Consider the following 16,820-nt stretch of genomic DNA (forward strand, 5'->3'; position numbering starts at 1 on the left):
CAAATGGCTTAACCTTTTTCTTCCTCAGTTTCCTAACCTATAATATGGGATAAAAATAATTATCCCATATTATAGAGTTCATAGAATTATATACATTAAAAATGGTTAATATTTGTAAACCGGTTTAAATAGTGCCTGATGTGTAGTAAGTACTATATAAATGCTTGGTAAATAAACATGATCATAGGGTTATTATGAGGAATAAATGAATTAAAACATGTAACATAGGTCATGCTTGATATGTGCTATATGATCAGTAAGCTACTTTTAAAATGTTATTGGTTGCCTAGGAGTAGTCACTCTGGAGTTTAGTAGATTAAGCTATTGTATTGGGTTATTTGCTGTTTGTAATTTACTTTATAATTTCAAATTTTCCAATAGCCTTGAAGAAGTTTTAGAAGCTTTAACATCATCTGGAGAAGAAAGAAAAATTGACAGATTTTCTTCTATTGTGGAAGGTCTTCGGCACAATTCAGTTCAATTGCAAGTAGGTTTCATGTTTATCATTCATACTGTTTTTTGTAACTGTTTCCTGATTGACTTATATTTAATACTGTAGTATGAAACACCACGTGCCATTTAATATTTTATAGCATTTTAAATAAATACAGAATTCTAACATATCATAATTTATCTTATAGATACAAATTTATGTACACCTATAATTATTTCCTTAGGTTCCTAGAAGTTGACTTACTAGATTTCTCTGTGAAATATATAATCATAGTCCATGAATTGTTATCTCAATTGTTGATTTTTATAATTTTTTAAGAAGTCTAGGCAATTGAGTGAATTGTGGCTTTTCGTTGTATTAGTTTTATATCTGAAAAGTTGAGAGTGTCCATGAGTAAAAAGACCAAGATACACTTAGAAAAATCCTTTCAAAGATTTTTTTTTCTTTCAAAGATTTTTAAGCACTCCCAAAAAGTCACATTTAGACTTGAAACACTATAATACCCAAGCTGCATGTCTAATATTCATTTAATTTCTCCCTTTTTTTTAAAGACACAAGAATTTTATTGCTGGAACTATTGTTACAATCATTGCTAATCAAACCTAAGTATTTTTAAGGAATTATCAATGACTGATTCCTACCTTCAAATTAAAAAAAAGAATAATTGGTGTGGTTGGGACCTGGCTATTGGGATTTTTGAAAGATCCTCAGGTGATTCTAATGTGCAATAAAATTTGGAAACCAAGGTGCTAATAGCTATGAAGTAAATCTGTTTCACACTTAATAGTAAAATATTATAGTTTTAATTTTTACTTGAAAGCTCTGTGTACTTTAGCCATTTAATTGTTTCTCATTGTGGTAGGAATGGAAAAGCCAGATCTTAGTGTTAAGTTAATAAAAAATAAACATGGTATTTGATGAAAAATCAGAAAATGTTAGGGACTGTCATATTAATAATTTATTATGACATTTCTGAAGACGGTATTTTGTGAATCTGCTTCTGGTGACAGTGTTTGTGAATGGTGGTGAGGAACCCTGTGTGACTGGTTTCTCGGGACACTATGCAGACTTGAAGATCTGAGTACGTGTATGGTCACTATTGCGTGGGTCCAGTTCCTGGAGCTTCTGGAAAAGAGCTCCTCCTTCCACATCTGGGAGTGGGGGCCTGGGCTTTGTGTCCACCGCTGACCTCAACCCTGCTCCTTCAGTTCCTCGGTGGGCTGGGGTCTGTTAATCCATTTACCATTACCCTCATTTCCCTTTCCTTCTCATTTCTCATTGGCCCCAGATTTCCTGTTCACCACAGGACTAATGAAGAGTGAGCCTAAAAGAAACTGTGTAGAGAAAAGCTGAACAATTACTTTATCTGGGTTTTCCTCTAGTACTCATGTAACTTTTACTTGCACAGTGTTTGTGCAAATACCATTAGGTTATTAGATTAATTTTGGTAATTTGTGCAGCTTATTAGAAATTATGTCTAGTTTAAAAATCTCACTATGAAATGTAATAGTCCCATGTAAAGTTTATTCCCTAAGTAAAGACCTTTTGGTTCTAATGCATACTTTTTGTATTTAATGACACACATGTTACAGGAATGATGAAAACAATAGAGTTCTGAGTCAGGCAGGCTTGAATTTGAGTCCCAGCTCTTCACATCGTAGCTTTAGTGACTCTGGATCAGTTCCCAAATCTTTTCTATACTTCAGTTTTCGCAGTTGTAAGATGGCAATAATCTCAGTACCTAGCTCACTGTTGATGCAAGGATTACATAGGATGTAGGTTTAAATGCTTAGTACGCTGCTTGGTTCATTAGCAGAAACGTTCAGTAAATGCTAGCTTTAAAAAGTAATTTTGGTAAATTAAAAAAATAAAGTCAGTGGAGATTAAATGTGATCTTCATTTTTTAAAGAAACATTACCAGTGTTGATATTAAAATTGATACTTTACTATACAACCCAGCATTTAATGAAAACTTGCTAATGAAAACTTATGTTCACACAAAAATGCATGCACAAATTTTTATAACAGGTTTATTTGTCATAGCCCCACACTGGGAACAACCCCGTGTCCCTCAACAGGTGAATGGTTACACTGTGGTACACCGTACATATAATACTATTCCACATCAAAGAGGAATGAACTACTGACTTAACGCAACTTGCGTGAATCTTCAGAGAATTATGCAGATTGAAAAATGCCAGTCCTAAAAGGTTACACACTGTTGAAAAATGCCAGTCCTAAAAGGTTGCCCAGTGTGGTTTCATTTATATAACATTCTTCTTTTTTTTTTTTTTTTGCCGTACGCGGGCCTCTCACTGTTGTGGCCTCTCCCGTTGCGGAGCACAGGCTCCGGACCCGCAGGCTCAGTGGCCATGGCTCATGGGCCCAGCCGCTCCGTGGCATGTGGGATCCTCCTGGACCGGGGCGTGAACCCGCGTCCCCTGCATCGGCAGGCGGACTCTCAACCACTGCGTCACCAGGGAAGCCCTATATAACGTTCTTGAAATAACCAGATTATAGAGAACAGTTCTCTAAGAACAGTTTACTGCTTTACTGGTTGCCAAAGATTTGGATTGGGGTCCGGGAAAGTGTTGGGTGTGGCTGTAAATAAATAGCAGGAAGGAGTGTCGTGCAATTAAAGCAGTTCTGTATCTTGATTGTGGTGATGGTTACACAAATCTATACATGTGATGAAATTGCATAGAACTGTACATGCATACAACAGATGAGTGTAAAGCTGGTAAAATCTGAAAAAGCTCTGTGGATTGTACCAATTTCAACTTCTTGGTTTTGGTATTGTACTATAATGATGCAGGATGTTACCAATGGGAGGAATTGTGTGACGAGCACTCAGGACCAACCTGTACGTATTTTTTTTTTTTTTTGCAACTTCCAATGAATCTATAATTACTTCAAAATAAAAGTTTAAAAAATCTTGATAAAACTGGGGTTCCAACTTTTTTTACAACATTATTACATCATTTGATGTTTGAAAGCTGTGAGGGAAAGGATAAAGAAGGGCTCTTTAAGAACAAAGTCAAGTTTTGCCTAGGTAAATGACATGGTTGACTCATTAATTGGAAAGTTTGACTATTGCAACCTTAAAATTCTTGGTTATTTGGCATATTAAATTTGTTTTGGCTACCAGACGTTAAACTAAATCTATCTGGTCTTTTAAAATCCTGATTACTGTATGAACTTGAAGGCAAACTACATGAGTCAAAAAAATTCTTGGGTAAATTTATTCATTTCTATTATGGGTAGTTAGTCTGATTTTACTGAAGGTGCTAAGTTATGGAAAAATAATTTTATAGTTACGATAAAATATGATAAAAAGAACTATTAATTAAAAACTATAAATTAAGATTACTATTCCATAGAAGACAGTAAGACTTGAAGAAATGAAAATATATTCGTCTAGAGAATTGATATAATTTTGAAATGATTTTTTTAACAGTTTTATTGAGATAAAATTTATTCATTTAAAGTGTACAATTCCATGTTTTTATGTATATTCAGAACGGTGCAATTTTCACCACAATCAATTTTAGTACATTTTCATCATCCCCAAAAGAAAGCCCTCATGCCCTGGCCGTCACCCCTCGGTGCCCTCATTATCGCTAGCTGTAGGCAGCCAATACTCTACTTTCTCCCTCTATAGAGTTTTGTATTCCAGATGTTTGGTATCAGTGAAATCACAGAGTATGTGGTCTTTTCTTCCTTCTTTCACTTAGCATAGTATTTTCAAGGTTCATCCATGCTGTAGGATGTATCAGAGCCTCATTTTGTTGTGGTTGTTGTTGATGCCATATATGATGCTGCTGTATGGTATCCGGCATTTCGTTTATCAGTTGTCAGGTGGTGGGCATGTGGGCTGTTTTAAACTTTTTGGTTATTGTGAACAATGCTACTGTGAATATTTGTGGGGATGATTTCTTTCTTAATGACGGCTTATTTGCCATATTTAGTGTTAAGGCATTAAGGGTGGAGAGGAGGGGCTAGCAGCAGCCTCTTTCTGGACAGCTGTGGAAATTGCTTGAGGAATTTTTATCAGGATACAGGTGGCTGATTATATTAGCTTTTATGAAACTAATTGCTTAAGTTGTAATTAAGTATATTTTCTGTTACACTTAGTAGTGTCATTATTTTTTGATGTCCTATAAACACTATAATTTCTTGATATAGTTTTTAAAGTTTAATTTTCAGTGAGAAGTGAAAGGTCATTTTAGCATCATTTAAGTTCATTTCTTGTGAATTGTTCTCAATTGAACAATTCAAAGAATTGTTCTCAATTCTAATATTCCCTACTAAACCATTTTGTTGTGTGTTTATACTCTAATGGATGTTTCTTCTTCCTGTTAAGTCAAATGTATGAAATAGCTAGCAGGTAGCAAGCTTAAGTTAAGAGTAAAGTTATTGTTTTCCTGATAGCTAACTTAGGGGGAAAAAAGTAAGTAGATTCTCTTTTCTGGGGTTGCTAATTCTATTTCCTTTAAAATGATCAAGCAGTACTTTAGTAATATCTAAATACTTTTCTCTCTGGGTGTTTCTAAAGTTAACAAAAATAAAAAAAATATTTTAGAACTAGCTGATTATCAATTTTCCCATAAAGCTATTGCTCTAAGTACCCATTTTATTCCATTAGCTATTTAAGTTGCATTTATTAAAATGTACTAGTCAGGGGTGATATTAGCAAATGAAATTAAAAATAAAACTTGTTTGTTTGTCTCTGAATAAAATAGAAACCAATTGTTTGCTTTTAAATTGGAGAAAATGGGAGATAGTAAAATTAAAAAATTCCTCATTTTTCTCTTAGTGCAAAGTATATTTATTTCAAAGTACTTTTTAAGGGAGGATTGTTACATTTACTTAAGTCTGCTAATAATAATGATGAAGATAATGTGACTACCTCTGATTCTGATAGGGTCCAGTCTTCATGTGTGTGATTAGCTCCTTGTGTTGCCTGGGTCTTCCTTAGAAGAGGGTTGGAATAATGTGAGTGTACCAATCTCTAGTATCTGTCACACTTTGATTTTCATTGTTATTTTCATTTCTATCCTCTTATTATTATTTTTTCTTTCTATGTGTGTCTTCTTTCTTCTCTTGTTAGAGCCATACTTTGCTAGAGTGTCTGAAGCATTATCTAGATCCTAAAGAGTTTGTTCAAACCCATGTTGTTGGGCATAGGGCTGATGGGATTGTGGTAGATTTTTGTCAGGAAAGGAATCAAAGTGTGGGAATCCTGGAGTTTTGGGGGTTGGCTATTTGACTTTTCCTCTGCATCTGTGTCCTCAGTGACGGCACGCTGTACCTTCCCTTCCTATGGTGTCTTCCTGGACTCCTGGAGTGTCAAGAACACAAAGAATCTGTGGTTTTATGCTACTTGTAAACTACTGTGTTAGTCTGCCACACTGGTATGGGTGCTGCTGTCAAAAGACACAAACTCCTAGGTCAAAAACAAAGGACTTCAGTTACCCACAGCCATAGCAGTAGCTCAGGTATCAGCTTTGTCAACCCCAGTTTCCAGTTTCAGTGGGTTGTGTTATAGGGACGACACCCTGAGCTTAGAGAATCCAAGTCTGGTATCATGGGCAGCAGTTACTCTGACTGATACAGGCTGTGATGAGCTCCATTCCATTTGTCTCCCAGAGTATTTAATTAAGCCTACTGGTCAGCAGTGCTCCAAGCAGCAGGTTGAGGCTGCCCTGCAGTACTGACCTCAGGCTTGCCTTCCAGGTCCCAGATCCCATCAGCTGAACAAATCCTGTAAACCGTCAGGGTCTATCTTAGGACACCAGGAGGCTTTCTTATCTTCTTCTGTTGCTCTTTCACTCGGCCTGAGGTATTAATGATTGCACAGACTTCTCTTTGTTCAGCAAGGAGGACATCTGGGGCAACTCTTTCATCTGTAACAACCCTGCCAGTGAGTGAAAGCTGACCTGAGTGCCTTGCAAGGCTGCTGCAGTGTCACTGATTACTTCAGCTAAAACCAGGGACACATTTCGTATCATCTGTTCTAATTCAGTGACTCATCGTAGGGATAACTGTCTGCAGGTGCACGTATGTAGTGATCAGTGTTCTCTCCAGGAAACTCCCCAGAATAACCAAAGTTCGCCTGGGTGTGGAGTGATGGCCACAGTTGTCTGAGGCTGTACGTGTGCTGGTACTGTTTCCTCACACACCTGAGCATCTCTTATGAGCACCTCTGTGGTGTAAGTCATGGTGTTTTCGGAGAGAGAGGCATGTTAATGCCTGGCTTCCCCACAAGATACATAGTTTTGAAGGTGCACATGGTGTTCCTGGAAGGAACATGTTGTTTATAGTTGTTGGGGACCCCCAATTGGGATCTCTATCAGTTGGGGCTACCAGGTGACAGTGCTTTCAACAAGGCCTCCCAGCCAGCTGATAAATTTTTGGGTTCTCAGTTCAGGAAATAATTGAGTCCAGTCTTTATTTTGGAGGGACTGTCTGAAGACATGGCTGCAATGGCAGGTCGTGTTACAGGAGCTTGGAGAACACAGATCTTTCAGAATGGGCTGTGGGTCTGCCTTCCCTTTTGCTCTGGAGGGGAGATGCTGTCTCTGTCTTCCAAGATGGTTTGCTATACAGACATCCTTGTCAAGGTCTTGCAGAAGAAAACCATCTGTACCTCTACTTGCAATACATGCAGAGACACAGAGAGAATTGCCTGGCAGCAGAGAGCAGACCGTTGCACCTCCTTCTGTCACCTTTTTGGCTTCTTTTCCTTCAGCCTGATGCTCCTGGTGTTGTTCCTGTATACACAAAGGTGTGCGTTTGTTGTACCTTGATGTTGAGTGAATGGAACAAAACCTTCACTAATTTCGGTTCATATGATATTACAGAGTAGTAGTACAAAGTACTCTGTACTTTGAAATATGTTACTTGGCAATAATCGACAAATATGACATTGAAACAAATCAGTTACAATGCCTTTTTGAATTTAGCCAAGTTTATTAGCTTCTGTTTGTTTTGTTTCCCTTACCCCTTAAACGCTCAAAATGTACCCAAGTTTAATTTTGCACGAGACCAAACGAAGGTCTTCCTATAATGAATAGTCATATCTTGATTTACTGTTTCTTTTTGTTTCAAGTATCTCCTACCCCCTCACAAAAGTCAATGTTAACTAGAGTTATTTTTAATATCAAGTAAGTCGTTCGCACATTTAATGAAGGATACAGAGTGTAGTAGAACGTTTATCTTTAGGATCACTGTTGGGGCATTCCAGAAGGATGCAGAGATCAATTTATTTTAATTCCTCTCTTTTTTTACCACTACTTTTATTGAGGTTTGCAGCAGTTTGGTTACTGTATCTGTATGAATCAAACTGTTAAACATATTAAAATGGACTAGTAAATAATATGCCATTAAGCTAATAAACATTAAAGAAACAGTAAAATAATACACCAACGTGAACTCATATTGTCATGTGGAGCACACACCTACTAAACTAAAAAAAACATTTTTGTCCTAGAGTATACTGCCAATTTTCTGAGTCTGTGTAATACATTTTTTCACTTCTGCTACAATAGACCACCAAAAAGATACACTTAATTCATGACTCAAGGTAACTGCAAAATTTCATAATTAACCAGTCAATTAGTTAATTATTCAGAGATTGCCGTTCAGGGTTCTGCTAGATATTAGAACTATGAAGATGAATGAAATACACTGCTTAAGTCCTTAAGAAGCTTATACTCAGGAATTTATAGCTGGCTAATGTTTCATATGAAAATTGCGATACTAGGAGTTTCAACAAAATGGGAGAACACAGAAGAAATTCATGATGTCTCAGGGGGAGTGTCTGAATAAACCCTTAAAAATCCAAGTTCTGTCTTGAATCCAACTGTTCCTGTTCATATAAATTAGGGCCTCTTGAATCCTTCAGTTTATTTCTCTGCATCTGTATGAGATATATGCAGTTACCTCAAGCTCTGACTTGTCCTCTTACTGTGTTCATTTACCGAATATTTAATTGGAAATATAAATAAAATTATAGGACTTTACATATGCTGATATACTTCACTCTTTCTGTGTTTGTCTACATAATGTAGTAGTCTATTTTAGTTTATATTCTGAATTAACACATGAGATTTTAAAATTCTTTGGAGTTTCTTTAGTTGCACTGGAGGCAAGATATTTCTCTATAAGCATCATTTACTCATTTTAACTTGATAATGTAGAATTTGATTGTGCAAAGAGAGACAGATGATTTCTGCTATGGGGTAGAGAAGATGAATAGCAGTCTGACCTGTGTCTTCCAGGCCCAGATAGTAAGTATTCACAGATTCTGACAGGATTTTTATTTAAGTACTTTACTGGTGCTTGTTTCCAGTCTGAATTTAGCTTTGGAAGCTGATATGTTTTCAGTGTAGTATAGCCATCATTTTACATGTGAAAACATGTTATATTCAGGATGAAATATGTTGACCAAGTGTGAACTTTCTAAAGAATGTTTGCTTTTGCTATTTGTTGGATACCTTTTCAATTCCTTCCACATAATCGTGGAGAAAGCATCTGTGCTGGTGGCCTTTGAAAAACCTGGACAGGCCTGTGTTCGAGGCTCAAGCATCACTGCTGTTAGTATACCTGGCATTTTGTACTTAAACTTGTTTGTCTGAAAAGGGTTGGAAACCAAAGGTTAAAGATGCATAAAGTGTTTATTTTTTCTCCTGTTTGTGTTGCACATAGTGATAGACAGCAGTAAATTAAATTGTGTGCTAGAGGAACTTTAGGTGATGCATATTCACATGTGAAGAAACCTTCTCACTTCATTTTCAAGGGCAGAAAGCTGCTTTGCTGATTAAGTGATGTCAATTCCAGCATGTGTCTTTGTCTTGCTGTTTAACCTCTTTCTACTTCTAAAGATTTTCCTTTGATCATTTGCCTTGTTCTTAAGATTGCCTTTGACAAGCTCTATCCCTCATATTGAATATCTTTGAGATTTTTGCTTACAGTTTATCTACTTTGTCCCCTGTTATATGTCTTTACCCCTCTAGTTTACAACATTGCTGACATTTGTCCCACTATTTGTAATTACTGTTTTGTCTGCTTATTTTCCTAATCCTTGGCTATGTGGGGTTTGCTGGTCTCAGCTTTTTAGGACATTTTCAGTCTGTTGCTGTTCTTGAGGAAATCCTCAACTGTTCCGAATTCTAGCTGGATATGTGTGTGCCTCTGTGTGCAGACACATCTTTATAGCTAGAAGTTATGTTAAAAATACCTTTTCTCATGTAAGGCTCCTTTTTGATAATTGGGGCAAGAGCAACAAATGAGGTTACAGCATTTACTTTCCATATCATTAGAACTGAGTACATATCTAACACCTAAAGATGTGTCGAACTTATAAGCCTTGTTTAAACCAAAGGTTAATGAGCAGTATTTCTAAAGTATAAAGGTACATTTGGAGCAAGGAGAATATTTTAGAGCCAATTTTAATTGTATGCTTTCATTTACTGGTTGCATATGGTACATGTGAGAAGAAAATGTTTTCCATGTGCAGCAGCAGTTCTGTCCCTTTGTAGAAACTTCTCGTCAAGTCACCAATTTGCCAGATGCAGTGGTAATTATCTTATTTGACCTATTAGAGCATTTGACACAGTTGATCACTCTCCCTGTTGACACACTTTTCTCCCATTCTTCCAGGACACCACAATCTCTTCATTTATCTTCTACCACGTTGACAGCTTTTTACTTTTCTTTAACTCATTTCCTCAACCTTCAAATCAAAACCTACAATTGAAATGTCCCAACCAGTTCTTGTACCTCCTCTTCTCTCTCTCTTTACTACTCTCTCGGTGATTCCATCTAAGGTCTTGGTTTTTACATACAAATGCTATGGTAATCTCTTTCTCCAGCTGGAGTCTCCTATATCCAATTTCCTTTTCTAGTTTTTTCGATGAGGATCAATAATAGACAATATTTCCAACTTAACATCTCCAAAACTTAAGTCCTGATCTTTCTTCCCAAGCCTGTTTCCTCTGTTTATGCTGATTTTTTTTCTAGCTTAATAAATGTCAGCCTTTGAATTGCCCAGGCAATTCAAACTGTGGATTCAGTCTTGCCTCCTCTCTTTCTATAGTAGTGATTTCTGTCTTTTTCATTTCATAGCTGCATCCCTAGCACCAAGAAGTGCTTAGTAGACATCATTAACAGGCTTGGAAGGAATGAAATGCATGAGCTAGTAAACAGAGAAGGTCTGGTGCCCAAAGATAGAACCTTCAGATAAGTTAGGATGCTCCCAGGAGGGCAGAAACTCTTGTTTTCTTACCCTCGTCAGTTCCAGAGGAAGGTGGCTTTTGCCTGCTGTTGAAACTGTTAATATGGCATAATTAGTGCAAATTAATGGAGATCATATATGCTACATTTTGGGAACATCAAACAGAACATGGTGATTAATTCTTTATGATGAACATCACAATTTCATTATTTTCTTGAGCTTCTGTTAATATTCCAGCATTCACTAATTTCTTAAATGAATGTATGATTCCTAATGTACATTTCAATCTCAGAATTTTAGAAGCAGGATTTATCCTATTCTCCTGTGAAATTTGTTTCTTTCCTTGCATTTTATGTCTCCGTTAATGGTCCCACCTCCTATCTAGTTGAACAACAAAGGTGGGAGGACTTGTAAATTCTTTTCTTTTGCCTCAACCACATGTTCACCCAGCCATCAAATGTTTTTCAAATGTTGTTCAAGACCTCCTCATCGCTCAACGAAGCTACCTGTATGATAACTTCTTAACTTGAATCTATTACCTCTATTATCGCCGCTCCTGCATAAAATCCTTTATGATTTCCCCTATTTCCAGCTGAGTCAGAAAGTTCTGATTCGGCACATGAAGCTGTGCCTCCTCTGTCTGGCTTCATCTTTATTGGGTCCTTCCCCTGTTCTCCCACTTTCCGCCTTACAAACTGCTCAGGAAATCTGAATTCCTTGTAACTCAGCAAAAGAGCCCAGATCTTTGAACATGTAAACTGCTCTGCTTTAAACATCTTGGTCCTCCTTTTCATCTGGCTGTCTCCCTATTAATCCTTAAGAGTCAGTACTGTTCCTCAGCTTTCCTTGTTTTTATTTACTGTCTCCACATTCTCATCATATACTGAACACATCTCTTACAGTACATAGTATATTTGTGTTACTGAACCTGCTTATCTTCACTAGGGGCGGCAACATGTCCTATTTTACCTTTTTAGTTCCTGAGCCTTTTCTACTGTCTCTAGGAATTGAGTTATATGGGATAGATGCCAGATTGGCTCCCACTTATGCTGGTATGCTATACCAGTGTGAAATCATGTGATAAAAAAGGTCTAAATGTCTCAATATATGTATTAGAAACCTAGAAGGAACTCTTTGGTCTTTATCTTGATTATAGAATTTTTTATCTGTAAGGATGTAAATCAATACATTTTACTGTATGTAGACATATGTTTACATGATATAAATTAATCAAAGAGTGGTTGTAGGTCATGATAGTGGCAAATTACTGTTACAGTTGGGAAGGGATCCTAAAGAATTAAATTCATTCTTTCGGCTTAAGTCAGTTCCTAGTTTTCTTTTTATGAAAAATTGCCTTTTAAAACGTTTCCTGGGAATAATTTGGATGATTCTTTTCCCTTCTTTCTCCTCAATTTCATGCTAATATTATTCTACACATATCAACTTTCCATTTAGGTGATATTTGCTGCTAATTTTTATGTTGTTTATTTTTGCTTCTTTCTTTGAGTTGTCTATAATTTGCATCTTTTCCTGGAAACCTGGTGGCTAATACTAATTTAATTTCTCTGAACGTAGAGAAATTAAATTAGTATGCTAATTTAAATATTTGTATGCTGTTTGAGATCTTTTAAAATGCTGAAAAAAACATTTGTGGGTATTGGGTAATGACTGGCAAGGAAGTGGAAAGAAAGCATTTTAAACTTGACTTTCTGATATGAACTGGTTACAGCTGAGTGAACGTGTACTGGAAAGGTAGACGCTGTTTTAAGTTTTTTCTTTTTTTCTTTTAAATATGTTTTCCTTTTCCCTCTCTTTCAAGTTTTGACAGTAGAGGCATGCTGGCCAGATTTTAGTGTTTAGATATCAAATAGAACAATTATAATATATTTCAACCAGCAGGAACTGAGACCCCTGTTGGTGTCTTAATCCCAAAATGGCATTTTAAATTCATATAAACCTTGCCTTAAGGGATGGAAAAGGACAATTTAGGGAACAGCATGAGGTTAAACACATCGATCAGTAAGCTGGTCTTTCTTGTTAGATTTTGGTAGAATGTGGACTTAGAAAAATAACATCATCAACAACAGCAGAGAATTCTTTGCTTCTCTAGAAGCAACCTCTTTTGCTTCCATTATATAGATTTTGGATAATGAAAGATATAATTCAGCCAGGGATTAAAAAAAAAGGAGATCCAGGTTGAAATTTGGAGTGTTAAATATGAATGGGAAAATACAGCGATTTTTAATTTTCATCATTTAAGTTATAAACTAAAGCATTTAGTTAGCTACGTTATTTCTTTATGTCTTCTTAATAAGCGTAACACACAGTAAGCTGAATTTTTGTCAAAGTGTAGGAACCATTGCCTGATAAGTTAACTTCTAGTAATTAGCTGTGCAATGTTCATAATATAATTTTTGGTTATAACAACCCCATTAACTAGTTTCAGGCCTTTGCTAACTCTCATTGACTTAAAGTCTTTGGGTTTCTCTTGATGAATGAGAAATTATTTTATTATCCTATTTTAGGATAGCATCTATCTAAGGATATTTATAGTTTTTCAACTAGTGTGTGTTCAGTTTATGTCTTATGTGTATGGAATGATATTTTTGGAGAAGAACTTAACTTTTGGTTGGAGTGAATTAAAAATTCCCCTGAAACTATATTTCTTGTCTAATTTATAATTGACTAAAATATTTTACATACAAATTATCATTTTAATAGACTCACCTGTGAAGGAAGATATTTGATAATACTTGGAACACAGCCTTGATGTTTCAGTTCTATTACTCCTTTAATGTCAGAATCCAAGTCTAAATCTTGCTGTGTAATTTATTGTAGGTAGCATGTATGCAGCTTATCAATGCCCTTGTTACATCTCCTGATGATTTGGACTTCAGGCTTCACATCAGAAATGAATTTATGCGTTGTGGATTGAAAGAGATATTGCCAGTAAGTGCCCTGCAGACTCCTTATTAATATTTAAATTAGAGAAGTACTTGAGTAGGGGGAAATTTAGATAAATTACCTTCAAGAATAATTTATCTGTGGGAAAAAAGGCTTGAGTGTAAAATCTATTTTTGAAATAGATGATAAGGTTTGAGTATTATTTAACACTTTAAGTGTTTGAATGCTGTAAATCAAGTTGAATGGTTGGTTTATTGTTTATGTTTTTCATTAATTTTTTGCATCGTTAAAAACAAAACTGTTCCTTATAACTCCTATTTAATATCTCTAGAATTTAAAGCGTATTAAGAATGATGGCCTGGATATCCAACTTAAAGTCTTTGACGAGCATAAGGAAGAGGATTTGATTGAGTTCTTCCATCGCCTCGAAGATGTTAGAGCTGAACTTGAATATCCTTTTGTTCTGAAGTCTAATCAAATATGTAAAATTACTGCTAACCCTTAAACAGCCCCCACCCCATAAAATATTAAACTTCTGAAGCCATTTCTAGATAAATGATATAAAATCAAACCTTTATTGAATCAGAAGGATGTTGGTATAAACCTTTTTTATTTTATTAGTTTATGTGTGTTTTTGTGAATACATGCATATGCAAATGGATGTTACAATCTACAAATGGATGCTTTTTAGACAAGCCTCTTATGTATACATGTACAATCTGTTCTTTTTGTTTGGCACCTCCCCTCCCCCTAGTCCCTTCATCATTAGGAATAGGTGCCCTTAGCCTGCTGGTTAGTTCCTACCCTGTACCTTGGGTGTATCCTCATACGGGCCTTTGTTAATTCTGTGCATCTGCAGATGTCTGTGCTTGTCCAGAGATCTGCCACCTTTCTGTCTTCCACTGTGGCTGCTCCATGGTAGGTAATGCCTGGCACCAGCCCTCTTGGTCAGGGCTCCCCCAGAACCCAAAGACTTCATTCACAACCAGCTGCCCACTACTCTTTCTGCCAGCAGTATCTTGGCTCAAGAGAGGAATATTGGTTGGAATTGATTGTGGAGGAGAAGCCAGGAAGTGTCAGGTCAGGTTGTCATTTGCACATAGTTTTCCCTCTGTTCTCATTCCTAACTACATGTGTTTTATTATATGCTGAGTATATATGATGCCTATTTTAGGTTAAGATACACAGTAATCTTTCGAAGCCTTACAGAGCAGATTCCGTGTCACATTATTGCAGTTGTTCGGTATAGAGGATAAATAAATCCACATATTCCTTAATCAGTTTACTGAAGCGAATGATCTTCACAACATGGTGTGGAACACAGTTAAGGAAACCAGAGCAGAGGGATATTTCATTTCAATTCTGCAGCATCTTTTGCTGATTCGAAATGATTATTTTATAAGGTAAGAGGAAGCTATATTCTAATATTTTCTTTCACTAATAAAATTCTATTAATTGTGAAATTCACCTGATGTTTGATTTGGGCAAGCAAATATTTTTAAGTTTTGTATTTCTTTCATAATATTGATTCATAGAATGCACTGTTTCCTCTGGGCATATATTTAGGTAGAAAATGGTATAAAATGATATTACTATTACTTTCTAAGCTCCAGCAGATTCTTGGTTACAACTTTTCAGCTGAATAAAAATGCAAACTAGCAACAAATTACTAGTTTACTGCGTGATGAATAATGTTTTCTGGTTAGTCCCTAGGCAGTAGGAATGGCAGATACTAAACATCACTTTTATTAGTGTTTAAGTAGCTAGCAAGTTCCTTAATAATACAGTTGTGTTTAATGTTGCTAATGTATCAGAAAGCTAGACAAATGACTTCTCAAGTTTGATTATATCCTAGACATCTTGAGCGTAACAAATTGTTTAAAGAAAATAATTGTTTATCCATGTTTATCTGTAGTTATATATGGATAGTAACACTTAAGCTGCTGGACTGTTATGAAGATTAAAATGGTAACATGAGTGAGACTCCTAGCCAAATATCTGGCATATGGTGTATGCTCAATAAATGTCCTCTATACCCTCTTAACTCTTTTATTACTGTTTTATGAAGGAAGCTGAGATCTTTGAATATAAAACCACTTTGGTCACCTTTAATTTAATTTTGCTGAAATTCATTCTCAAATACTATGGGTAGTATGTCTTTTCTTACTCTAATTTCAAGTAGAAGGAGTTGCTAGACAGTCTCATTCAGGCTGTGTCCTCTAGGTGATGTCAGAGGGTGCAATTTATGTTTTTGATGTACCTAACAAGTGAATAGAATAAAAGTCTAAACGTGGTAAAACTTTAGGTTCTTCGAGATGAGCACAGATCATCCACCCTACCTCTTTCCTTTGTAGAATTTGGAAGTCCCAGTGATATTCTAAAATAGAGTTCAGGAACCTGTTTTGAGACTTCATTTGCTTCTTTCTCATATTTTATTAAAATAAGACACTTTAAATATTTAACCACTCTATAAATGCTAGATAAAAAATACTAATACTTGATTAATAATATTTTTAAGTATCATAGGTACCCCACTAATTGTAATACTATACTCTCCTGAAGATTTACCTAAAAATAAACTTGGAACTTCCATTTATTCTAAAGTAGCCCCATCCTTTTCTTGATACCTGTGTGGTTGGTCCTGTCAACCTCTGATTTTTTGCCACTTGAATTTCCAAGAATTTAAGACTGCTGTTTGCTTTTGAAGCGTTGCATGTGTCTACAGTGTTACAAAGGGGGTTATTTAATCCCTTCATCTGTGTTCCAGGGAGCATGTGGTTGTGTCTAACTTCAAAACAGATTAAAAAGCACAACTGTAGTGGGGCACACTCAGGCGAGCCTTTCACTTTAGTGGAATCAAGAGTCTAAAGATGGGCTTCCCTGTGGCGCAGTGGTTGAGAATCTGCCTGCTAATGCAGGGGACACGGGTTCAAGCCCTGGTCTGGGAGGATCCCACATGCCGTGGAGCAACTAGGCTCGTGAGCCACAACTACTGAGCCTGCGCGTCTGGAGCCTGTGCTCCGCAACAAGAGAGGCCGCAATAGTGAGAGACCGGCGCACCGCGATGAAGAGTGGCCCCCGCTTGCCACAACTAGAGAAAGCCCTCGCACAGAAACGAAGACCCAACACAGCAAAAATAAATACATTAATTAATAAATTCCTACCCCAACATCTTCAAAAAAAAAAGAAAACCACAGCTTTAAAAAAAAAAAAAAAAAAAAAAAA

General features: G+C 36.2%; 1 protein-coding gene across 2 annotated transcripts in view; it reads left to right on the top strand.

Moving 5' to 3' along the window:
- DIAPH3 (diaphanous related formin 3) overlaps positions 1-16,820 on the top strand; it is a 546,908-nt gene that overhangs the window by 165,984 nt on the left and 364,104 nt on the right. For both annotated transcript variants that reach the window (XM_027116137.1, XM_027116138.1), the window contains 4 exons: positions 382-487; positions 13,530-13,640; positions 13,927-14,045; positions 14,882-14,998. In XM_027116137.1, coding sequence (XP_026971938.1) covers positions 382-487; positions 13,530-13,640; positions 13,927-14,045; positions 14,882-14,998 — 453 coding nt within the window. The remainder of the gene's footprint in view (positions 1-381; positions 488-13,529; positions 13,641-13,926; positions 14,046-14,881; positions 14,999-16,820) is intronic.

The sequence above is a fragment of the Aethalodelphis obliquidens genome, unplaced genomic scaffold (genome assembly GCF_003676395.1).
Source record: "Aethalodelphis obliquidens isolate GAN/ISIS:26980383/991018 unplaced genomic scaffold, ASM367639v1 scaffold16, whole genome shotgun sequence".
In the NCBI taxonomy this organism is placed as follows: Eukaryota; Metazoa; Chordata; class Mammalia; order Artiodactyla; family Delphinidae; genus Aethalodelphis; species Aethalodelphis obliquidens.